Raw genomic sequence first — 25,838 nt, forward strand, 5'->3', positions numbered from 1 at the left:
AATTTTTCCTCTAAACATGACCTTTTCTGCTTCCTGGACTTGGATAATGCCCTAATAATACCACCTATAGACAGAGAGTTAGAAAATGGGGGCAAGAGTAGTTTTCAAGCCTTGCTGGGCATATACCCAGCCTGCAAAGTCCGAGTAACACAGAAAACAGATGTCAAACAAGCGGAGGTCTCTGGCCAGAGCTGGCTAGCAGTTACATGCTTCACTGGCAATCCTCCACGACAGACGAAGATTTGGGCTCTGGCAGAGTGGTACCAGCGCAATACTGAGAATCTAATGACTCACAGATCGCTGACGAGACACATTTTCTTTGAAAAATTGTCTGCCCTTAGCACATAGGAAGTTATTTAGGCTCCACGAATGTCAGAGGTACAGAAAGATGGGTAATCCCACTGCCTCCTGTAACACTGAACACACACGCGGACTTTGTCTACGTGTATGTGTGTGTGCGTGCGTGTGCATGCACACGTGTGTGTCCACCCGTGCCTGTCTCCTGCAGAGGCAAAAAACAGCAGGCACAGGGCAAGCAGCTCTAGGACAGTTCCAGCTAACATGCCTATGTGATTAACTAGTCTTCTCAGAGATCGTTCTCTCTTTCAGGCAGGTATAGGAAGAGTCATTTTTTTAGAAGAAACCCTGAATCATGACCATGAGTGACAGTGTTTTTGCCTTGGGCATGTCTCCCAATGTGGACATCTGTTCTAACGAACTAGAACCTCCCATCCCTTGTTACTATCATTCACTGTGTGGGAAACCACCACGCTACTATTTCTCCATAACAGAATTTCTATCAAGCAAATATTAAGTTATTTTAAACCTCTATGGAATTCACCTAGATTGTCTTACGGAGTAGTCATTGGTTCTTTTACCCTGACTGGGGACCTTCCAAGCAAATCTGATTTACTGCAAACCAGCTGGCACTCAAAACCAAGATAAAAGGGGTGCCTGGGTGGCTCAGTTGTCAAGTGTCTGCCTTCAGGTCAGGTCATGATCCTGGAGACCTGGGATCAAGACCCACGTTGGGCTCTGTGCTCAGGAAGAAGCCTGCTTCTACCTCTCCTACTCCTCTTGCTTGTGTTCCCTCTTTCGCTATCTCTCTGTCAAATAAATAAATAAAATCTTAAAAAAAAAAAAAGGCAAGATAAAGACCCAGATAAATCCAAATAAAGGATAACACATCCACATTTTCAGGGAAAAAAATGAGGGATTAGATGGGAAAAGATACAAGGAATGGCCTCATGGGTAGTTTTTTTTTCCCCAACACAATCCATTTGTATTTAAGGAAGATCCTGCTAGAAGAACAGCCTCTTTGAAGACATGGTAACATCAGGCACAAAAGCACAAGATTTTTAAAAAGCAATTTCAGAAAACAGATTGCATGAGAAACTGATGTGGATTTTCAGAGAACTCTTACAAGCACCCATGACATTACGTACTGGGCCCCAGGACAGGGTGGGGTGTGTCTGGCTGCGGGGGAAACCCAGCCGCTGAGCTCTGGAATGCAAAGAGCATGCTGGCAAGAGGGTGGGTGGCCCACGAGATGGGACCCCTCCTGCTCAGCCACTGAGAGGCTTTCTTAAGATTATTCCAGGGAAGATGAGTTCACCGTTCAGTTTGTTAAAATTTCATAAAGTATCTTTCTGGGGACTTGTTTCTAACGTGGGTTTCTCTTCTGTTCTTGGCTTCAATGTCCCAGGCAAATTCCCAGTCCTGCAAGAATCTGAGCACGCTGACGGACACCATCCTGGATGATTCGGACTAGGCCAGCTACACAGCGCGCCTTGTTGACAAGACTATCCTCTGACTGCATTTATGAAATGTTATGTCTGCTTGGAAATGAACCTACATATTTAAAGTGGAGGTTCATTCAAGTGACCCTGGCCTGACAGTTCTTTTTTCATCTGGTTCTACTGAAAATACTATATACATTCCATGAAGAAACCTATGGTGTGGAGTCACCAGTCAGGTAATTGGAGAGCGTGGCATCTCATCAGCAGGCTGGTTAAAGAAAATTATCCTATTAGGTGTACACAAAAAGGGGAGGGGGACATCCAGAGAAGCTGAAGACCATTTCAAATTCTGTTGTGGTTCCCTAATCCGCTTGAAACCATTCTGGGGAAAAGCTGAGTTCCCTGCAACAGCGTGCTTCCAAGGCCTGCATTATACATTTCAAACCCCGGCCGAAAGGTGGTTCAAACTTGCTTATATGCAAGGAAGTATCCAGAAAAACCCTCAAAATAGCCATGATTATTGTGACAAGCCTCCATGAAAAATGCTCTTTGGTAACTTCTGTTGTTCCAGGGCGAAGCACGAGCTTTCTGTGCCTAGCACAAAATTAAAAATCAAACAGTCTCCGCTGCCAAAGAACTTGCAGTCTAGCTGGGAACTAAGACTAATACATAGACGAAATCATGAAACATTATAAAACGGCATAAAGTTAAGTTCTCGTTCAAAGCAAAGAGAACGGCCTGATTGCACACCCCCAAGCAGAGATTCTCTTGAGGCAGAAGGACTCTGTTTCTTACAGCTGTCACTTGGCACAACTTGGAAGAAACTGTTCTCTACTAGTTGCAAAGGTACAGAGAATCCTACAATCCTTTACATGAGGTTTGGAAATCAACATCTTCTTTCCCTTGAATAGGTATGACCAACATGTTGTCTTTAAACCTACTTCAAAGCAAACAGTTACATGAATCAACCACGAAAGGCCTTTGGAGAAAAAAGGACACTGTTGGACTTGATCTGTGACACCCTGAGATCTACTTCATTCAGGAAACGGGCAGATCTTATCCCCTCTCAGACTGATACAACATCACGACGACTGTGTGAGGGGATGTTTCTCCTCCTTGAACTTTCCCCGCTGTCCACAAAAATGAGCTGAGAAAGCCAAGCAGCCCTTCTGAGGGACTAACACCACGGGGTCCCAACACGGATGACACGGGGAAGTGAGGAGGACACCAGGAGTCAGGTGTGCACACGTGTTAACCGCAGAAGGCCCCACAGTGTCGGTCTGACAGAAAGCTCCAACGTAGTAAATTTCTCTCTTGTCTTTACTCGGTTGGAGGGTAAAGACATCGCTATTTTCCTTCAACTCAAGTGCTGTTGACAGGAAAACAAAACCAACTTAAGAAACAAAAAGAAAGCTCTTGCACAAGGTTGGCTTCCATGGAACAGCGCACCTCCCGGTCTTGGATGGGGTGATCCAGACTCGCGCCTGCAGATGGTTCACGGTCACATGGGGCCCTGCAAATCCTGCGTGGGCTTAGCAGTCTGAGATGAAGCGTGGGCTGTGAAGTTGGATATACTTACAAACGGGTTCCTCAACACTGCGAGTCTCAACTGGGTACACAGAATTACAGTAAATCTCCGATCATAACCCCCAGCCATCCAGTGAAGGATGAAACCCTGGAACTACAGCAGAACCAATACCGAACACCAGTGACCCACACGCAGCCTGGCGCATGGGGGAAAAGGGAAACGTCTTCTGGTCTGCAGTCAGCCACTAGCCTGCTAGCGTGTGAACATGTAGTACTGTCTGGGGGAATAGTGGAGGGAAGTTTATACAAAACCCACAAACGTTTATCATTGCTTAGTATGGCTGATGTACTGCCCTAAGATGGGAAACAATTTCTGCCTTCAGGGAGCTCCCAGTTGAGTTAAACAACCTGTGTGACCATGTTCAGTGCTGGGACACAGGCGAGCATCCTCAGGGTGCTGTGCGCACAGACCGACTGGGCCAGGGGAGGCTCTGGCGGGGGAGGCAAGCCTGGAACCCAGTCTTGGAGGCTGAGAACTGGAGAATTGGGTTAAAGGGAACTGAAGGGCACTAAGTTGGAAACCAAAGGAGAGCAATCAGGGAGGAATGGAGCAGCCCGGTGTGCTTGGAATATATTCGTAGTCTTGTCCTGGAGGAGGACACACCATGAGGCAGAGAACAGAAGGGGACAGGACTGAAGAAGCAGGCAAGAGGCCTTTCGCCTCTGGCCTTCAATATCATTTCCAGGAGACTGGGATTTTTCCTTTATGGGAGGAGGGGGACTTGGAGCAGGAAAGTGACACAGAGGTCTACATTTCATCAAACTCTCTGGCCACAGTCAGGGCAAGTATCTGGAGAGGAAAGGCTAGTGATCAGGCAGGCAGTTATGAGCCGGCCGTAACGGCCTCAGGGAGAGATCTGGGGCTAAGTAAGCTAGGCTGTGGTAGGAGGAATGGTGGGGAGACGGGTTGGTCTATAAATTATCAAGAGGAAAAAATGGAAGGACTTGCATGATGGAGGGAGGGAGGGGAAGAGGAGCCCAGGCTGATCTGGCCTGCGTTTCCAGTTTGAGTGCTTGGTTGGGTACTGGTCCCACTAACTGAGAAAAGGACAACTGGAAGAGGAGCAGGATTCGATGCGGGGATGGGGGGTGCTAGTTTTGCTTTGGAGACGATGGATGTATGGTGACGGAGACCAAGCAGCCTGATGCTCAGGGCAAAGCCAGGTTGGGAGACGGTATCTCTGAGTTGTATGAAGGTACATACTACTGGAAACCTTGAGAATATACATCTATACCAGAACTGTGAGCCAGAAGTGGGATTCAGGAAAATACCAACAGTTGAGTAGATAGAAGAAATAAGCCAATAGAAAAGAAATTAACGCAGGACAGGAGAAAACAGGTGACGCAAAGGTCAAAGAAGGACATGTTTCAGAGATGGGTAAGGGACCAGCAGTATCTAGTACACCAGACAGACAGTATCTGAAAGAGAGGGAAGCCTCCGAATTGCAATAACCAGGAGGTAAGTGTTAGTTGAATTGTGTCCCCACTACCCCACCCCTCCCCAAAACAGCTGAGATCCTAACCCTCAGTAACTCATAATGACAGAAGAGGACCTTATTTACAAATAGGGTCTTTTAAAGTTAAAAAGAGGTCATTAGTGTGGGTCCCAATCAAATGATGGGTGTCCTTGTAAAAAAAGGGAAAGATGGACATGGAGACAGACATGTGCAGAGGGAAGATGGTGTGAAGAAACACAGGGAGACGATGCTCGTCTACAAGCCAAGGACGGAGGGAGGCCTGGAACAGTCTCTCTCCATCCTGCCAACACCATAATCTTGGACTTCGAGTGTCCAGAACTGAGACAACGTATTTCCATGGTGTAAGCCCCCCAGTTTGATACTTTGTCACAACAGCTCAGCAAACTAATAGTTTACCATGTGAGACACAACGAGGAGAAGTCACGCAGGGGAGGGTGAGGTGTGAACGGAAGACAGAAATGGGGACAACGCTTTGAAAAGGGTTACGTGGGAAGGGGCTAGAGAGGAACACAGGGTTTTAGTTTTAGATTCAAGATCAGAGAGACCTGAATGATCTCAAACACAAATGGGTAGATTTTTCTAGTAAATGAAATTTAAAATGAACTGGCATAAAGTAGTTCATAGTTTTGTTCACTGTGTTCTGTGACTTAAAACAAATGTCTATTGTAGTCACAGTCAAAATTTTTGTTCCTGGTATTGTTTATTTGTGCATTTTCTTGCATTTGTCTACCAATTAGTCATGCGAGAGATCCGTTATTGTTGAAAATAAAGGTTTTCAGCTTTGTTGGGGGGAAAAAATAATAAAAGCAAAAGACATCTGAAATTGTAGGAGAGGGAGGGGATACCTGGCAGAGCAAGGTCCTGAGGGTATGCGATCAAGACCACAGCTTGGGACCCCTTGCCCTTGAGACTTTAGGGAAGGAGGGTGGCAAGAATGGGTTGGGTTGGTCTCTCTCCTTGTTGGGAGGAAACAGGAAATTGATGGTGTTTCCACCTGGTGATCTCAATTTTATTCATCAAGTGAGAAGTGAAGTCATTTGCTTAGAGTTGAGAGGGGGTTAAGGGTAAAGCGAGCAGGCTGGGAGGGAGGACTGCAGCCAGGGACGGATGAGAAAGCTGAGTAAGGACCAGCGATGCTGGGTCTGGTCAACCTGGAAACATTTACAGCCTGGATGTAAGAGGAGCTGAGAAGGTGGCCTGCTGCAGAATTAATCCAGGCTTAGCATTCTGTGAGGCAGGTGTGACCAAGGGTTGGGTTATAAGACAAGTGAGGTTACTGCTAAAATGGAGACCAGATTTGGTGGGGATAGAAAGTAAAGAAGTACCCCCTTTGAATTTCGGATTAGGTTTAGTGGGAGCCAGTGTGATCTGGGAATGTAAAGCTCCTGAGGTGTGGTGTTCTTGGGCATGAGAACACAAGGCCGGGCCATGGGAGGAAGTGGTTACCATGGGGTGGACAGAAGGGCCATAGGGACTGAGGTTCAGGTTCTGTAAGGGATGCAGGGTAACACACGCTGAGATCTTCCACAAGAAAGGCAGGAGCTAGGGGGCGCCTGGGTGGCTCAGTGGGTTAGGGCCTCTGCTTTAGGCTTGCATCATGGTCTCAGGGTCCTGGGATTGAGGCCCGCATCCAGAGCTCTGCTCAGCAGGGAGCCTACTTCCGCCTCTCTCTCTGCCTGCCTCTCTGCCTACTTCTGATCTATCAAATAAATAAATAAAATTAAAAAAAAAAAAAAAAAGAAAGAAAGGCAGGAGCTGGGGTGGAGAAGAGCATGGCCCTCAAGGGACAAGACTGCAGGCCAGATTTATTGAGGCTGGTGGGTGGCAGGAGAAGCAGGTCTGGGGATGGGCTCCTGCATCAGAGAAGGAAGGGCTTCGAGTGCCTGAGAGGGCACATCCTCCCTCCCACCTGCATGGCTCCCGTTCATATTTAAACATGTCTGGGAGAAGTGCATCTTCAAGTCTTACTTGTAGAACCAAAGAAATAAATTTTAAGAGCTAGATGAGGGGTTTTTGGCTCTTGATACATCACAAATGCTAAAATTATGCATCTATTACATAAAAGATTACTGATAAAATTTTAGATAAACAACATACCAGAAACTCCAGGTGGTGTCTTAATGAATTTTCCATTAAAATGACCAATAACGGCTTCACACTTCTCTGTTGATTCCATCCTATTCATCCATCAAAATAAAACACATATTTAGAGATCTCTTAATTTCAGATTATTTTGGTGCATGTGAATACATTCTTATAGGCTACGGGAGACAAATGAAACCTAGCAAAAATAGGAGTCAGAAAAAGTGGGCTTTATCCTATCTTTGCTCTGTTTTATGTGTACTTCTATAATGAAATGATAACTGATATCCACAGAGTACCTTCTGAATCATAAAATAAATAAATCATATCCAGAGTGTTTAATATCAAGCATATCAAATGTGTCACTTTTTTCTCCTTGTCGGAGAACTGGTGATGCATATGCGATAGCTCTGCTGGTCGTGATACGGAACTGAAACAGAACTGCCAGTTCAAAATACAAGTGGACTTACTGTTGCCAGAATATTTTGAAGATGGCCTTTCCTTTCACACATTCACAAAATGACAGACTCAGAAGTCACGGTAAGAACGAATGAGAATCTCAGGATACTCCTTACATGGTTTTTACATTAGCTCTAGGTATAAAGTTGAATTAGTGAAGTTGGCTATGTACTCTCTTTGTCTTCTTGGCTTCAGAAGAGTAATTAAAGGATTGAGCCTAACTTTACAATTTATTCTACACCTGCAGGTGGCTAAAAACCCTTGAGAAACATTTCAAGGGAATTACATTATTTCGACTTGTTATTTTTTTTTTTTTTTTAATGGAAGAAACACTGAATAATCTATTCAAAATGCATCTCACTCCTGGACGACCCGGAGAGTTACATCTTGGTTTTAATGGGTAGTAATAGTTTTAAAAAGCAACAGAATATAATTGGGTTTCATCTTTGGATACAAAACTGAAACTACTTGATCTGCTTCAGAACACCCACAGAGGCGATGATTTTTAGCGGGTGCTGAGCTTTCACTGTTTCCCTGGATCCTTTTAAACAATTAAGTGTACACTGGAGATGCAAGTTGTGGTGACTGTCCACCTGTAGAAATTTTAGTTTTATCTTAAAATTATCTGGGCTAACAAGAAAGAGCAATCAACTAAAAGCCAGAAGAACCCAAGTACTAGACTTTGCTTCATTACTTGGCAGTCTGGTTGACAACGGAACCATCTCTTCTTTGACTTGACTTTCTTAGCCGTAAAATAGTGAAAAAAGCTGCCTTCTTTGTTGATTTCCCAGGTCTCTGGGAGATGTGACTGTCATCATATCAGATGTTGTATATGAAAGTAAAATACCAGCAATTTTTCTTCCAAAATCAAAGTCAACATATAGACATTATCTGTTCCTGCACAGTCTGAACAGGTCCCTGAATAATGGAAAGTCAGTTTTTATATACGGGCTTATAGATTAGAACTATGTCAAAACGCAAAGCACTTTGTGTTTGAGATTTTTCTTTTAGAAACAAAATTAACCATTATATTGAAGTATCCTTTCCAGAGAGGAAGGGATAAAATTAAGTTGGAAGAACTGAGGACACCCTAGATAGATCTGTCACATTTTGCTTCTTAACAAAGAAAAAAAATCTGAAGCAAATTATAAAATGTTACAACTGGTGTAGCGCTTGGTGGTTAGAGAGGTGTCCTATCATTGTTTTACTTTCTGAATGTTTGATATAATCTAACTCATTGACTTTATGATGAATCAAATTTCCATCAAATGAGAAAAGCCATACTGATTTATTTATGAAATTCAGGAGTCTGTGATGGTTATTTTTAAAAAGTTACAGGCATCCTGATTTAATTCATCAAAACATTAAGGACACATATTTTCAAAACTATTGCTCATGTGATATTTCCTTGCCCTGAGTCACCAAATATTTAGTGTATTCAGGTTCAAGAAGCCTAATGAACTTCCAAAAAATCTGGGAAAAAAATATGCAAACCAATATTTACACATTTAAATTCATGGTGCAACTGGTTCCCATAACCCTGGATTAAATTCTCTCTTCTCGCTCAACTTTAATTTTGCAGGAAACTTGGCCAAGCTCTTGTCACTGCCATAGTAAAGCTAAAGCAGCGTGCTTACCTAGCAAAGCCAACACCTCGACTTGTGCCACTGGAATCCCGTAGTATCCTTGTAGAAATAACTTGTCCAAATGGTTTGAGCATATTTTCAAGTTCTTGCTCATCCATGGACAGTGGCAGATTAGAAATATATAGGTTTGTAGGATCTTGTTCCTGTTGCTAAAACAGAACAGAGAATTCGCCATTAATTTCCAACTAAGTTGAAATACGGATGTTAACACACCTACTCTGAGACACTCTCTTGGCTCAGGTCCCTTTAGAGCGCCACCTAGAGCGAGCGTGGGAGCTACAGAACACCCAAGTCACCTTGCACACTTGAAAACAGCGTCTGAAGCTTGGGCAATCTGTGCAGGTCGGGCAGGATTCGGCCAGGCCCTTCTCAGGCGATGTGGAAGTGCCGCTGCTGGCCCGTGCTGAGGAGCTGGAGAGAGCGCCCTCATGAAGCCACATTCTCAGCTGTTTGCAGCGCTCCCAAAATAACCAACCTCTCCTCTGCGACTATTTTTAGGAGTCCATTTCAGGCACACGATCGCACAGAAGGCTATTACTGTCAACAGTTCAATCCGGAGAGACACAACGGATTCTGGACCAAGTCGTCTCAAGTGCAGCGGGGCTCGGTCCCAGCTCCCCTCTGCTCCACGGCGGGTCCTTACGGCTCACTGCAGAGCTCTGATCACCCGTGCGGAGCGGAGCGCCCCGGAATGAACAAAAACAAGTGAACTCAAAGCCATACAAAATGATAAACTCTAGGCAGAGCAAACGTGAGAATGAACAGAAGGGTGAACTCCGGAGTAGGTGGGGGAGGGTGCTAAGTCCTTGCTACTCAAAGAATGATCCAGGGCCAGCAGCGCCAGACCAACTGACCCAGTCAGAAGTTGCATTTTAACCAGATTTCCAGGTAAGTCAGATGCATAGGAAAGTTCCAGAAGCAATAACTAATTAGATCACTCCCCAGTCACCTTTCCTTTGGTGAGACAGAATCAGCTGAAACCAAAGATACGCAACTGAATTCTCCGAGAACCAGTAACTGCTATGCACATTTACTGAGAGTACAGTGTTCAAGCATCAGAGAAAAAGCTTATATGACAATGGAATATTTTCTGACCAAGTCAAAATTCACTTCTGAATTGTGAAGATTAGAATAGTCTTAAATGAGGCTTTCCTTTGATCTTATTAACCATCTATACTTTACATATTGAGCTACACAGGCTTAGGATTTTTCTTTAATAAGCACTATTAGTAAAGTCATTAATTGAGGTTTCAGCATTAGGCAACAGAACAGCACACTCATTATATTTTAGATTTTCAAAATGCACAGTACTTTAAAAATATAGGAGAGGCATATGCGTATTTGAATTGTACAAAGTCTCTACTTTCAAATTTATCCTGTTGTTAATTAAACCTGAAATGAAATCTGTCCTTTTATATAATCTGCAAGTAAAAGTGCATATTGACCTTTCATACTATACTTACCTGGTAAGATTTAAAATAACAGCCTGGTATCCTAGGAAATGACAAATGCCTTGGTATTTCCAAGCCATTCGAGATATCAAACCCAAACTATGGGTAAAAAGTACTGTCCCTCTGACCTCCCGCTTCTGACTTCTGACAGAGGGCGGCAGCACATCACCACGCCAATCCCAAAGGGGTGCAGCAGAGGCTCCAGGCCCAGGTGTCCTGGGGTGTGGCAGGGGAGGGGGGGGGAACCCAAGAAAAGAATTTTTCAAATGTTCAACAGTAAGCCGAATACTTAATCTCATTAACCCTTCACAGACTAAACAAAATGGTAACTATCTTTGCTTTTAGCTGAAATGAGATCTGTTCAGTGTGGAACAGCTGATTACCTTATGCTGAACAAAATCTATCTTTATACCTTTAATGTATAAAAATTGGGAAAAATGAGGTAGGCCATTTCACTCACTACCTCTACCAAATCAGCCTGATTAATGGCACAGCTCCTTGATTACTAATCTCATGTCAGCCTACCCTACCAAGTCCCCAAAGATTCCCTATAGTACAGAAGACTCTATCTGTTCCTGTGGAAGTCTGGTCCTTGACTGGCCAGTACACATGGAATCCTTTCCCTCTAAGGGTGGGCGTGGAGGAGCCCTGTAGCCTCATACAGTCAAATGAGATTTACAGGGCATCTCACACATCCCAGATTCGCATAAAATCACCTTGACTCCAGTCCATCCTGCAGCTGCTTAGTTAAGTAGGGGAGATAGAAACACATGAGGTGAGCGCTTAGGGCAGAGGAGGGTACAAGTCACAGTGGGAGGGGAGATGGGGGAGCTTGTCTTGGGAAGGGCAGGGAAGAGTTTTCCGAGGGCATGGCATGGAGTTCAGACTTTAGAAACAAACAGAAGTCAAACTGTAAACTGCTTGTGATTAGGGATGACTTTGTTCTTTGCTTCTTGTGTTTTTCAATTCCCTTTTATGCACATGTTAACTTTTAAAAAATAAATTTTTAAAACCTAAAAAAAAAACAAAAAACCAACCAACCAACCAAACGGAGTCATGAGGCTGAAACCAGATTGTGAAAGGGTATCTAAGGAGCTGGATTCTATTTTGTCAGTCCCTGCTGCTAAACTTTTCCACTGAAGCCTTGCTAACAGCAAGTAGGACCATGAATACTGAGGAGTTGGCAGGCAAAGGCCAAAGTACCTTTACAGAGTGCACTTTTTGGGGAAGTCTTGTTCTTTATCTTAAAAAAAAAAAAATCATGTAAATTTTGCAATCTACTCCCTATTTAGGTTTGTTTTAATATGGAAGTGAGGTTTCTGACCACAGACTTCCAAGTAATACTGATAACTTGAAGGAGAGAAGCCAGGCATATCCTGTGATTTCATTTACTCTGGTGGGTTGGGGGGGGCAGGAGGAAGAACTGTTGTCCACCGATTATAGTTAGAAAGCCACAGCCTGGCGCACGAGGGGAGCTTTCAGAGGCATGGAAGCAAGGAAATGATATCATCAAGCCTATCTTATGAGAAAAATCTCTGAATCATGCTTAGTCACATTCAGAATAAAGCTGGGAACCCCCTAATTAAAAAGTATTAAAACCCTCCTTGGACAAAGATACGGCATAAAAAATGTCACAGAAGAAACATATACCATAAATATTGTGGGGTTTTCTTTTTAAGTTACAACTATAACCATTAAATGACTAATATTCAAGAACATTCAGAGGGAATTTGTCATATGTGAAGTATTTTTACAAGGGTTAACAACGTAGGGACAAACTACTTTTTAAATCTGTGTTTTAGTTGCTTGTATAATTAAAATATTCATTAAATGTTACATTCTTTAAAGTCCTGATTTAGCTTGAAAGTTTACTGATGAAGAAAAAAATAAGTACTAAAATCAGAATCCAGAAAGAAATGGAGATCTTAACCCATTCTTTGATAGTGAGCCAAAGTGGACTAAACACGAGTAAATATTTCCTGTGACTTTCATGCATTTTTTTTTCAACAGCAACAACTCTGTCAATGAGGGTTTTTCACTTGGGATGACCTTTAAAGTTAATGTTATTTATTCTTCTTATCAAATGGTCAACTTATCCTGCAAACATCGACCACAAAGTTGTAATAATTAAAAAAGAAAAAAGAAAGAAAGGAGAAGAAACTGCAAGCTGGCAGCACCTGGCCACAAAAATACCTCATCCCCAAAGTGTCCGTGCCGTCTAATTGCCATACATTCATAGAGAATGGATTATATAATCGTTGTAGTAAATGGGGGGTGGTTCTTGAATGAGGGTAATTTAGTTTCTTTAAAATCAGTGACAACCATAACTCTGTTTTATTACACACAATGTTATGTCTCAAAAACAATTATTCTGTAAATTATGGGTGGCCAAACATAATATGGGGCCAACAGCCCTCTTTATATCCATCCTTAGGCATGGGAAAGGTTCAATGGCTTCTCTAACAAGTAGAAAACTAGCTCCCACACTGGCCGTGAGAGGGATAAATGGCCACTAACGTTCGCTTGAGTAGAAAAGCAGGGCTCAGAGGTCCCACGTGGTGTAAAGCACTCAGTCATCATCTGAAAGAAATTAACAAAAACCTCCCTGTGCATGTGGAATGGTTCCTAAAATGCAAGAAAGGGACTTGGCAGGAAGACCAGACATCTGTTTTCTCTTGTACTGAATAGGTTCACCACGCAGCCCGATAGCTGCTTCCAGGCATGTGAATGCAAACGGCCTAAATCGCGGCAGACTCTGTGTGGAAGGGGGATTAAAGTCCTGCTCGTCTGACTGCCTATTTACCGGAAAGAAATGTGTGGGCTTACCACCAGGCAAATAGCATACGACGATCCGCTGACTCCCAGCAGGCCTTAAGAGGCACTGCTGAAAGGCCTATAGAAGTCATTCTATTAACAGGTATTACCAATGTTGATTTGTGTTTTAAGTCCTTTTAGCTTAATATCTGAGTTTTGCTCTTTTTATAGATTCTGAGTCTTCTGCTCTAAAAACAAACACATGTGAAACGAGGCCAAGTTAACATCAAGAGGCATGGCCTTAAGCCTTTGGGAAAACCTTTTGGTAAGTATCTTCAGGGTTTTTTACGAACAGAGCTCAATAAATACAATTTCTAAACGTCCCATTCTTAATTCTCAGTATCTGCTCAAGCTGGGAAGAAAGTTTTTCTCTCGCTGAGTTGGGCTTCTCTGGTCATTCACAAAATAAAGACTTAGTATCTACCCTATGCCAGATACCAAGAAAGGTACTGAAAGTGAAAACATAAATAAGAAACAATCACTGTTGCTGAATGCAAGTGAGAACACTTGCAAGTTCTCAGTTTAGTTTTGAGTATCTGTGGATCCTTTTTCAACCCATGACAGCCAATGTGTCACACAATATTATATTCTCCTTCACCCAAACCCCAATCCACCCCACCACCCTGCTGAGTTCTGTAGAATACCCCTTCATTTTTTTTCTAATTCACAAGAAAGCAGGCCTTTAATGTGTGGCAGTGTGAATGTTCAGACCTGTATGCAGTATCCTGGCTAATTTCGCTAAGCAAAAAAGTTATCACTCAACATGGGGGCCAGACATGAATTTCTTTTAAAAACTGTCTCCACAGGGGCACTTGGGTGGCTCAGTGGGTCGAGGCCTCTGCCTTTGGCTCAGGTCATGATCCCGGGGTCCTGGGGTTGAACCCCGCATCAGGTCAGGCTCTCTGCTCAGCAGGGAGCCTGCTTCCCTACCTCTCTCTATGCCTGCCTCTCTGTCTGCTTGTGATCTCTGTCTGTCAAATGGATAAATAAGGTCTTAAAAAAATAATAATAATTAAAAACTGTTTCCACAGAAAGTGCGGGCCAGGCACTCCTTTATCTGGATAGTATGAGGAGGTTAAGTCAATTTCAGAGCCTCAAATCCACGGTGTCATGGTATAGAACAATGGACCTTCTAGCATTTAAAACAGCTTTTGTAACTTTAATGATATAATAAAAAAGAAATCACACCTGGGAAACTCAGTTGTTCTACAGCGACCTAAAGAAATTCACTGAGTGTGGGATGTTGACACACTGCCAGCATCTATGAACATGGGCACCGCTCCTGCCCTACTGACCATGTAGAAAGGGATCATTCTTCCTAGCCAATTTACTGTCCCAAGTCTCCTCAGGAAGTCTCTGCACAGTGCTCGTGATCAGGCCACAAGAAGGTGGCTTTCAGAGCGCACGCGGACACATCGGGGAGGGCCCGAGTCCACCCAGTCCAGCACTGACCAAACATCGCGTAAAGGGTTCTTCAGAACGGGGGACGTTTACTAGACTGTGCTGCACGTGGAGGATGCCTCGGTAAGGGCTCTCATGACCTCTTTAAGTAAGGGCTCTGCATTTGTAACAGGCTGTTAAACAGCCCTCTTTCTGAGCTTGTTTCAGCAGAGGCCACAAAACAATGGCTGACACACCCCCATTCCAGAGTGGGAAACCAGACCACCTCAAGAGAGGTGGCTGAGACCTGGATGGGGACTCTCTGCTGACCACCCACCTCCCGCTGTCCACGAGAGCCTGGAGAGGCTGCGAATGGACACGCATGTGGAGAGGAACGCCGGCATGTTCTGCGTCTCTCCCTGTGGGCTGCTTCCCCATCACCGCCAGGCAAGCGAGAGGGGTTTGAACAGACCACTCAGGAGGCTTGCACTGGGTCCTGAGCAGCTGGTGGGTACAATGGACCGAGGTCTGACTTCAGCCTGAGAATTCTAACAGGGGAAAGGCTGGCTGAAGGGGCCTGTAAGTGTGGCTGGTACGTACCTACTTCTCCCAGACATTTGCCAAATGTAGATCATAGGTGGGCCATGCAAGGGGGAACTGGCCAGGGCTGTGATGTATCCTTCCAGGGAGGCTGCCTTGAAGGGCAACGAGGTCCCAGTAGAAAGGGCCTGAGGACAGACCCTCAGACCATCAGGAACTAAGGCATATGCTCACTAGTTTCAAGGAACCACAGGAACAAGATCAGTTGGGGTGGTGGTATAAGAGATCTCTGAAAAGAGGGAGAGCATCACCTCTCTGGCCAGAGAAATCAATATCAGATTATGTCACTGTCAGGTCAACAAACTTTCCCATATACCCTGTTTTCAGGGGAAAGTGTAAGAAATCACAGCTACCCAGCTGACAGCAGAGCAAGAAAAACATAACTTTGGGAAGTAGGAAAGAAACCAATGAAGCTCCCATCCCCCTACAGGCTCATTATGACTGACAGCAGACCTGAGCTGGAAGAAAGGGGAAGCTCCAACAGGATACTCAAAACTTTAGCAAAAACATAGGTGTCTGGGTGGCTCAGTCAGTTAAAGCGGTGGACTCTTGACTGCAGTTCAGGTCATGATCTCTGGGTCCTGGGATGGAGCCCCGCACCGGGCTTTGCATTCAGCAGGGAGTATGCTTGAGATTCTCTAACTCCCTCTACCCCCTACCCTAAAGATAAACCTATGAAGCCTGGACATTTAAATTACAGGCATCACACATGTAACATCAGTGATGTGTTCTTAAAAATGAGACACCCAGCATCCAAATGTTAACTCGGACCCTATTCTACCTTATTTCAAATACAAAAACACTATAATGTAATTACACATGAATCACCACCCCCAATTTCCTAAAATGGAATTAAATCTTTCTTTTCCTATTTTTCTACAATTTCCTAAAACGTGACTTGTTATACTGGGATCTAAACCTTGAAAACATTGCTTCCTGATCACCAAGTAATCAATACGGTTGCTAGCAGATAACTGCTGTGTAAGCTGATTTCTTCCAGCACCAGTGACATCCAAGACACATATCTCTTCTGCTGACTCTCAGCAGTTTTCAAAACCTCTACATGTGATTCTGACATTTTACAAATTTATTTAGAATGTAACTTGAGATTCCCTATACAACATCTTGTTTAAAATCCCGTTTTTAGGTTGGGATGAATACATATAGAAACAGCTAAAAATGTGTTGAAAGATAATTACATTCTGTGAAGTCTGGATACGAAAAATCAAGAAGGATTCTATTAGGAAAAAAAAATTAATCAGAAAGACAGGAAGAGAAGGGACTTTTTAAGATAATGAGAGTGGCCAGAAAAGTCATGGGACCCACCCTGGATTTCATCCGTGAGAGGAAGAAGCAGGAACTTCAGAGAATAGAGGAAATGGACAAAGTAGGGGGGGAAATAGGGCTGTTTTCTGATTGTGCCTTGAAAGTCCTGCTTATAAAATGGATGGGGACCCACTGTTTACAGAGGCAGGTTAAACACGCTGCAAATCATTATGCAACACCAGTACTGCACGGTTACAATTAAATATATTTAAAACTCTCATAATCACGGTCTTCTAACAATGCCACAGGGAATTACTCTATATTATGGACAGATAATCAAAAAATCATGGTGCTTAATATTTACATAGTTTCTATTTGTTTTAACTTCTTACTCTGGAGCTCAAGAAAATCTAAAATATGTCCAACTCAATTCAAAGCTTTAAAAACAGTTAAAATCAAAGACTGCTTTTAGAAAGGTGATCCCTTTAACTAATTCCTAAAATCGTTATTTGTGTTGATTCTTTGAGTCAAGGTACATCTCTGATGTGTTAGCTACACACGCATCCTTCAGCAGACTCAAGGTGTGAGCAGGTAGCCGGTAACCTATCTCTTCGCCAGAGCCCTTGAACTGCCATAAATTCTCCTTCCTTATGGAAATGTGAATGCTCCTGAGGCAATGATCACATGCTACTATTCAGAAGCCGCAGAAGTAACAAAATTACTTTCCTCTGTGCTTCAAGAAGACAGAGAATATAAAACTATTGATCTTTTGAAAAGAATACACAAAATATCAAACTGCTGAGTTTCAGGCTTAAAAATATTTGCCATAGCAATTCAAGGCCCACAAATGGAAAAAAAAATGCACAGAATTATATGAGTCTCTTTAGAAGTGCACTATGGGTACTAGGTGTGACATAACCCAAGTTTACATTTGGGCAATAAGAATACGAAGGGCATAAACCCCACTTCAACAACATTCCTCTTCCAGAATCCTGAAAGTTCATCAGAAACAAGCCTTGAAGAAAGCCATTATAGAACCACTAAAGGGTAGATTCATATCCCATAATAACCAGTGTCTAAACATGTCTGACTTCCTGTACCGATTCGAAATGGCATCTGTAGCTTCCTCTGCCCTAAACTACAACTGAGGATGTGGAGGCCATGACAGGCATCCAAAAGCACACCAAGGTTAGCGGGGACGCAGGGAGAAGGCCAACGCCAGCGGGCGGAGCACTGTGCCAGGCTTCAGGACCAAAGCTAGGGCCCCGAGAAGTAGGGGACTACTGGATCTTGACTCACCTTTGCCATTTGAGCTTGAACCCCACTAGCCTTCAGGGCAGACACAGCTTTCTGGGCTGCTGCAGGACTGTCAAAGTCGACAAAACCATAACCTGAAATGCAAAACATACTTTCTTATTAAGCCATTATTTTGTGACAATGAAAAGAGCAAAAGAAGGACTCTCTGGTTCCCGATGTGGGGGCAGCAGAAACGGAACCCCTGACATCCTGACACGCCTCTGGCGTTACCAGCTGTCATGCTGTCTCCTTTGCAGGCTGTCTGTCCCTGGCTCTCATGAGCTAGGCAGATTTCCTTCCAACTCAAAAACAAACCAACCAAAACAAAATCCCCCAAACCCCAGTTTTCCCCTTTCTTCAGGTGTCCTGCTTACTGAAGCAAAGGACATCTAAGTTAACCAACCAAAGTTAAAAAAAGAAAAAATCAACTTCAGAGAAATAGCATTTTTATGGAACTTAACAAGCAACAGGAAAAAAAAAATGTTTATCCAACAGACTAAATTCATTTTTCAAAGAAGTATAACCATGAAATACCCCAAACATAAAATAATTGAAAGTTTAGTATGTGATTAAAAATGATTACTTATTTACTTAAAATATACCTCATGATCCCCCTTCATATAGAGAAAGGAGTAAAAATGCCTCCAGATAGCCAAAAAAGCCGTTTCAGCAGTTCATGCCCTAATGGCTAAAAACAAAACATAATACAAACAAACAAATAACCTTCTAAAAGAGGATCTGGTTCAAAGCTTATTTATTCATAGCTTTATAAACATTTTTAACAAGCTGGTCAGGTAATCCCCAGCCACACTAAATCAGAAGCAGGGGTACAGGGTGTCAGGGTAAGGGCAGGGCAGCTACAAAATGAGCGTATGGATGGTACCTAGCAGCAAAAACTAGCAACAAGCCATGAAAGAGGAAAACTATAAAACGAAGAGGACTTAAGCAGTCTAAAAGCAACAGCCCCATGAATTTTACACAATCCAGTGAGCCACTGGTCATTTTTTGCTGTGATCACTCTTAAGTTATTGAGAAAAGGTTAAATCATACTTAACACACTGTTTAAAAGATCAGGGTAGCAGGCAAAAATACTGACAGAGATTTTATTGGAACACAAGCCTGTTACTATGAAATAAACTTTAAATGAGTAAGAATATTTTGAAAAACAAAAGCACTGTTTGGAGGCTGCAGGGAAGGGCCAGTCCTATCACTGATTTCTTGACAGGGTAAAGATAGAGTATCTTCCACGGAAAAGTACTAGTGTCCATTCAAACGGACAAACATACCTATCAACAGGGCCAAACACAGAGCTTGGCAAGGGTTCAAAGGTCGGTTGGCAATATTAGTACCCAAAGCTACTGTCTGGTAACTAAACGGGTTGTAATGAAACAGAGTAAACCATCAATTATAGAAACAGAGGTTTCAGCAGAGATGCGTTAAAGCTGAAATAAGCAGCAGCTTCCTTCTAGTACTGGGAATTGGACGGAAATAAAGCCTGATTGGATTTTGACAGTAGAGAAACAGCCAGGTTGGAAAGAAAAAGAAGAGCTGGCTCAGGTAAAAACAGAAAACGGCACTCAACAGCCACATCAGCAATGAGAGTCAACGCCGTTAGAGAGTTTTTAGAGACCCGTAAGTCAATGCTAATACGCAATCCTCTGTGGGGACACACACACTGTCACCCGCGCACCTATTTATCACCCACATACTACTTGAGCAGGCCGTAAACGAAGAGCCAGCTTCAACGAAATGACGTCACGCCCGCTGATGGATATTTGAGTGTGGTTACCCCCCACACACCCCTCACCCCCCCCGAACACAATCTTCCTGTTGTCAGTATATCACAAGACACAGAAAGATCTCAACTTTGATGTAACTGGGGTTGAACTTATTATCAGTCAAGTACGATTAGTATCATTTTACCTGTTATTTTATTAGGAAAAATCTATAATGGTTGCATTTTAGTTGTTTATATTCTTTTCTGGCCTTCTCGAAGCACAAATATTTCAGTAAATATTTTCAATAAATATTTTTGCTGTAAACAAATCTAATGGGTAGGCATGCAACCGTGTGCTCTTTCATTTTGTCTGCTGCATTACTTTCAAGTAAATACAAGAGTGTATCAACTTGAGTTATAGGTTCTGTGGGTTTCAATTGCATAAATGGGTATAAAGATACTTCTAAAGGTGGGATTTGCTAAATAACACAGCAGCCTCTCACTAGAACCCTAGAAAGACTCTCCTTGGGTCTCAGGACCAGGAATACTTATGGTACTCCTGCTTCTTGAATTTTCCTCCACATTATAGTCACTAAGCCACGGGAATAGATACATTTTTAAATTTTTGTTTTGGCCATTAGCAAACTCGGGCCATTTTTGTAGTAAGCTGAGAATTCCTGCTCTTACCCCTATCTTCCCATTAGTCAGATTTATTCCCACCCATTTTTAACTTTGTGTGTGTGTGTGGGGGGGCATTTGCGTGCATGTGTTCTAGTTTTCTATGTAACTCTGTAAGCATTAATAAATTATTCAATCAGTGTCACAACTGATACTCTGTAAATTTTTTTTGCCTTGGAATTGCCATCTATACTGGTGTTGGAAAGTGTTTAAACACCTTTAGTTGGGTAAAACCTGACAAAAATTGAAATGCAGAAGAGCAACTGATTCAAAAAGTTTCAAATTTAATAGCTAAGGTACATGTTATTCAGAGCAACGTTTCCTTCAGTGTGATTTTCTTTCTTGGATAGACACTCCAAAATATGCTTTGTGACCAAAAAAAAAAAAAAAGTTCTGTGACCTCTAAGGTCTCTAACTTTCAGGTATAAAATTCTTTGACATGGTCAACCTCAAAAAATTAGTATATAACGTGAATTTTCTATTTATGTGAATACTCTGTAATCCCTTATGCATTATCTATATTTATACACCTATTCATCCATTCACTTACCTGCCTTCTCATGTTATCAATGGCTACCATGCTGTCTTTTTTATGAGGTATACTGTGTTATTTCTTCTCATTTGTCCTAAAATAACTTTTTTTTCCCCGGGAGCTCTCTCATTCTGCTTCTAGGATTTTATAAACCTATTCTGCTCCCTTGGTCCCTTCACTCACTCACCCACCCACCACATGTGCTGACATGTCTATTCCTGAGAGCCTGTGTGTTACCAAAGAGCCCTAAAAGGTTCCTACCATTGCCCTCACGGGAGGCACTATCTCCTGAGACTCACTTTAAGAGAAGGTCTCCAGGAGACGTGCTGTTTGGACAATCAGTTCTGAATTATTCTTTCCTTTATTTTAAAAGCCCCATAAATCTCTCCACTTCTCTTGGAATATCTTCCAACCGTGAAGGCTTCGTATCATAAAATGTCCGATTTCACATGAGTATATTTTACTTACACCTTTTCTATATTGTGTTGAGCATTTTATGGAATTTTGGTTTCTAAGGAACAAGCTCTCATTGGAGAGAAGTGTACTACAGGTAGGCGTGTTCAGTGCAGGGGAGTGGGAAGAATTTAGCCGGGGAGTCCTCTGAGTCCTTCCCTCACTTAACTGGGCAGCTGTGCTAATTTTTAACACACTGATCTGCCATGTAAGATTCTTCTCTGCTGGGGACGGGGTGGGAGGGAAGGTAGGGTCAAGCCATAAAACCATTTGTCTACTGTGATTTTCTCTCTCAGTATGAAACAAATGTTTGATATCAGCTTCCTGTTTTATGCCTGCAAGAGTCCACTTTTCTTTATAAAACTGGAAGTTTTTTTTCCCCATGTCCCTGTTTTCTCAAATCGTTTACAAATACGTGAAATAACACTAACCTTGGCAACTAAATAGAAACATTTCAGTCTACAATTTGACTCTCTAGTTTAATTCATTTAAAATATTTATTGAGTACCTCTCTACATAAAGCACTGCTTTATTCACTGTCCCTAGGCAAAACTGTCTTCATGTGCCATGTGGCTTAAACAGGGGCTTAGATATTGGCCACAAAAGCTCCTTTAAATGCAGGAACTTTGAAGACGACACAAATACAATGAACCACTTCAAGTCTAGATTAAAGGAAATGGCTGGCTTCTACGAGGCTTCCCATACGGTTCATTTCCATTCTTTGACTTTCTCAGACAGTGCTAAGCCAAAGCTATCGCCACTCCTTAAAAAAACTGGGGTCTAATTAATGAGGAGATTTGCCTTCTCTGCCTATTCCTGTCAACCTTATTTCAATTCATGGGGTCAGTGGTCGGACTCAAAGTCAGCTGACTCTATTCTTCCCCTTTCCTCGAAATCACATGCCCATTGTTAAGATGCTGGATCATTAAAAGTCAGAACCGCCGGGCATCAGCGCTGCCTACTGTAGACGCCTCCTCTTCCAGCTCACGGAGCTGGATGAGCTCATCCTAATTACATGGAAAACTGAAGGTCAGTGCATCAAATTAATGCAGCAGCATATTTCAAAGGGGCGTATGACCTCTCCTCCCTATTACAATTTGGTCAGTGAAAATGGTTCTCTCCTCCCCCGCTGCCAATATTGTCAACAGGCATTCAGCACAGAACAATTGGGAGTATTGAAACATGTAATTAAGTACTGCTTAAAACTACTCTATTCTAATTAATAGAGCCAATTTGCACAATATGTAATCTTTTCAGTTCTTTAGTACAGTCCAATGGTCTTCAGTAAGCAGCTCTAATCTCCTCAGGCTCAGGAAAGAAAAGCTATTTTCTAACTCTTCTTCCCTTTTAAAGTAGGGGCTAAATGCCAACCAGTATCCTGCCTGTTAGCTCCACTGGAGTCAGATCTGCGACTCTGGCAAAGTGTAGCACTGTAGGGTTTCCAGCCAAACCTCAGCCAGGGACAATTGTAAAGGAATATGCTGACACCGGGCAAGACCGGAGCTGGGGGACACAGAAGACTCGGTTTTTAATAAAATGGAGGTAGTAATTTTGAAACCAAAGATCAGGTTTACAATGCCGTCAGTTTCCTAGAGCTAGGATGGAGTAAATTATCATCCAAGGGAATATACCTTTGCATTTGTTTGTTGTCTTATCCAAAATTGCCTTCGTGGAGACTATCTTCCCATATCTGAAAGATAAAAAGAAAAAAAAAAAAAAAAAGAAAAAAAAAAAGAACAGGAGATGTTAAAATCAAGGAACCCTTAGGAATGGCAAAGTCCAGAGAGCATACATATTTTTCAAGCACCTGCAAAATTTAAAGGACAAAATGTCCTATACTTAGGGGACAGACAATGAGAATTTTAAACTCAAAACTAAACTAAAAGAAGGGACTGGCTAGGCCTCCTATTTGAATCCTCAGATTACAGTCTGATGTTGACCTTTGAAGAATCAGGTACTTACCTGACACTCTTCAGACCAAAAAAAAGAAAAATGGGGGGGCGGGGCAGGGGCGGGGAATGAAGTCCATAAGAAGTTACTTCTAGCAACACTACGTGAATATAAAGCCAAATGCACGGCTATAAAATTTACCTAACACCTTGATAACTATTAATGTTTATATAAGTCTATAAAGATATATAACTAATATATTAACACCTCTTTCAACTCAGTAATAATAGCTCCACATATATATGTGAAATGATAGTAACAATCAAGAATATAAAACCATGAGCCAGGGATTCAGCATTAATTTGATGAGGGTCTGTATAAATGTGATGGAATTCCTTAAGGTACAATAGATGTTGGGGGAAGAAGGAAAAAACCCAGAATATTAACCTCTTAATGCTCCGCTGCTGAAGATGAAGTAGAAGTGTAGCTTAGTAAGTCCATGTCCCAACCTGAACCCTTTCAGAGTGGCCACACCACAAGGTAAAGCACAGCCATCTGTGCTCGTCTTCAAAAAGCTAAGGCAAAACCTTTGAAAATTAATTCTTAAAAATTGTGGGGACTTTGAGAAATGCACGTAACTCACATCACGGATCTGTGACCTGTGCCCTCATTTATACACGTTTAATTTTACTTTCTTGTGTATTACTTTGAAAATTTCATATTTTCTCTAGTAATACTTTCTCATGATTGACCCCAAGGTCTTTAAAAAGTCTTGAAAGCTTAGGAAATGAAGCATCTGTGTAGCACTTTAAAGCATTTCTGAATACTGTAGGTTTCTGGTTTATGCATTGAACAAGCTGAAATATATTTATCTAGAAGAAGCAAATGGCTTGAACCACCTCTTTTCCCCGGTTCATTTTCACTCTGTGTAATCACATAATCAAATGATTACTAACCAGGCATGAAAGTAAAGATAATTTAAGGTTCAAATGACAATTACATCCAAGAGGCATAATATCGCACAAACACCTTCAATTCCCTGTAGAGCTTCTGAGTATTTACAACATTAACACAGGTCACCATGCTTAGCAAAAAAGGGCACTAATTTTTGAAAAATCTGAAAACCAGAGAAAATAAGTGATTTAAAAACCACCTTTTCAGCAACCATTTCTCTATAGATTACTTTCATGCTGGATTTATCAGCACGCTCCTTTGTAAAAGTTTTGGCTGGAAATGCTTTTAGACTGCATTCCAGTCTCAAACCTCTCCAACAGTATGGAAGAGAGTTAGTATGACTCCAGTTCAGGATAAGGGGATTGAAAGTCACAGAGATTAAGAGACTCTGCTTGAGGTCACAGAGTTCAGAGTCTTTTGTAAACCAAAAAGAAGAAAGGAAATTTAGGGAAGGTCAGGGGCTGGCCTTCTACCCTCCTGGTCCTGCTCACCCCACTAACGGTGGGAGAGAAATGGAAATGTGGGAGGTAGGAAAAGAGAAAAGTCTCCTGGGAGCACTGGCACTCAGTCCATGCTGAGTCCTTTTCTGTTCTCTTTGATCTCTCTGCTGCTGTGACATTACTCCTCACCACCACATCTAAGTACCCCACTCCTCCCCTGCTCTGAACTTGCTCCCCAGATCTCAGTCTACCTTTCTGGGGGCTCTTTCCAGGCTTCTTTGCCCATTCGGCCTCCTATCCTCCCTCCTTAGCCAAGTACTCTCATCTCAACCCTTCCTTTTCCTAGGAAATCCATCCAATTCTATGGTGTTATTTAAAGCATGTTCTCTGGTGCTTGTTTCTCCTTCCTGAGTTGGGTCTTGTTTTTTTTTAAAGAGGTTATTTATTTATATGAGAGAGAGCAAGAGAGCAAGAGAGCAAAAGAGCAAGAGAGCAAGCCCGTGCTACACGACTGGGGTCGGGGGGAGGGAGAGGCAGATTCCCTGCTGAGCGGGAAGCCCAACTTGGGGCTCAATCCCAGGACTGTAGGATCATGGCCTGAGCAAAAGCAGCTGCTTAACCAACTGAGCGACCGAGGTGCCCCCTGAGTTGATTTGTTATTCCCCCAGTGTCAGTTTTTTGTCTCTCTTTCAACTCAAATATCTTTTAAGTTAAGATACTTTGATATCTCATTCAACGTCACCTCATGCCCACTATTTTCTAAATCCCATCCTTAAAGAGCCCAAACCCATCTTCTCTTTTTTCATTCAGTAGCAGTGTCCCACTCTGATCTCCCACCAGGCTCGAGGTCCTCAAGACACCATGGATTCAGCCATCCTGAGTCCAGGCAGTCAGGAGCCCTTCTGAGTTGTCTCTGACTGTTTCTAATATTCACCCTTCCCCTTCACTACCTCTAGACCCAAGCAAAAAACACACAATACTTCTTGCCTTGCTTTCAGCTTCTGGGGCTTCCAACCATGTGTGCTGCTTTAATTTACTTTAAACATCACTTTAGACATGTCTCTCTCATCCCATCATTATCCCATTCTAGCCCTGTTTGAACTTGAAGAACCTGTTCAAACATTATCTCTTCCATGAAACCATCCCTAATCTCCTCATCCAAATCCATTGTGATTTTATAAGAAACCAAAAAAGGGATTACATTTACTCAGTTCCTACTTATGTTCTAGGCGCTGTGCCAGGGGCTTTGTATGCATGATCTTATTTAATTAACTTTGCAACATTCTTATGAGGTAGGTGCTATTATTGCCATTTTTACAAATGGGAAAGTAAAAGCTCATATAGATTTTAAGCCAAAATCTCTCCTAAAACCCCAA

The 25,838-nt window shown here is 42.5% G+C and overlaps 1 protein-coding gene across 9 annotated transcripts in view; it reads right to left on the bottom strand.

Annotated features, from left to right (window-relative positions):
* The window catches only part of RBMS1 (RNA binding motif single stranded interacting protein 1), a 213,270-nt gene that overhangs the window by 21,357 nt on the left and 166,075 nt on the right, over positions 1 to 25,838 (bottom strand). For all 9 annotated transcript variants that reach the window (XM_044242184.1, XM_044242183.1, XM_044242187.1 and 6 more), the window contains exons 3-6: positions 22,810 to 22,868; positions 17,802 to 17,893; positions 8,983 to 9,140; positions 6,902 to 6,981 (exon numbers count right to left, since the gene is read on the bottom strand). In XM_044242184.1, coding sequence (XP_044098119.1) covers positions 6,902 to 6,981; positions 8,983 to 9,140; positions 17,802 to 17,893; positions 22,810 to 22,868 — 389 coding nt within the window. The remainder of the gene's footprint in view (positions 1 to 6,901; positions 6,982 to 8,982; positions 9,141 to 17,801; positions 17,894 to 22,809; positions 22,869 to 25,838) is intronic.

This window comes from Neovison vison, chromosome 3 (genome assembly GCF_020171115.1).
Source record: "Neovison vison isolate M4711 chromosome 3, ASM_NN_V1, whole genome shotgun sequence".
NCBI lineage: Eukaryota > Metazoa > Chordata > Mammalia > Carnivora > Mustelidae > Neogale > Neogale vison.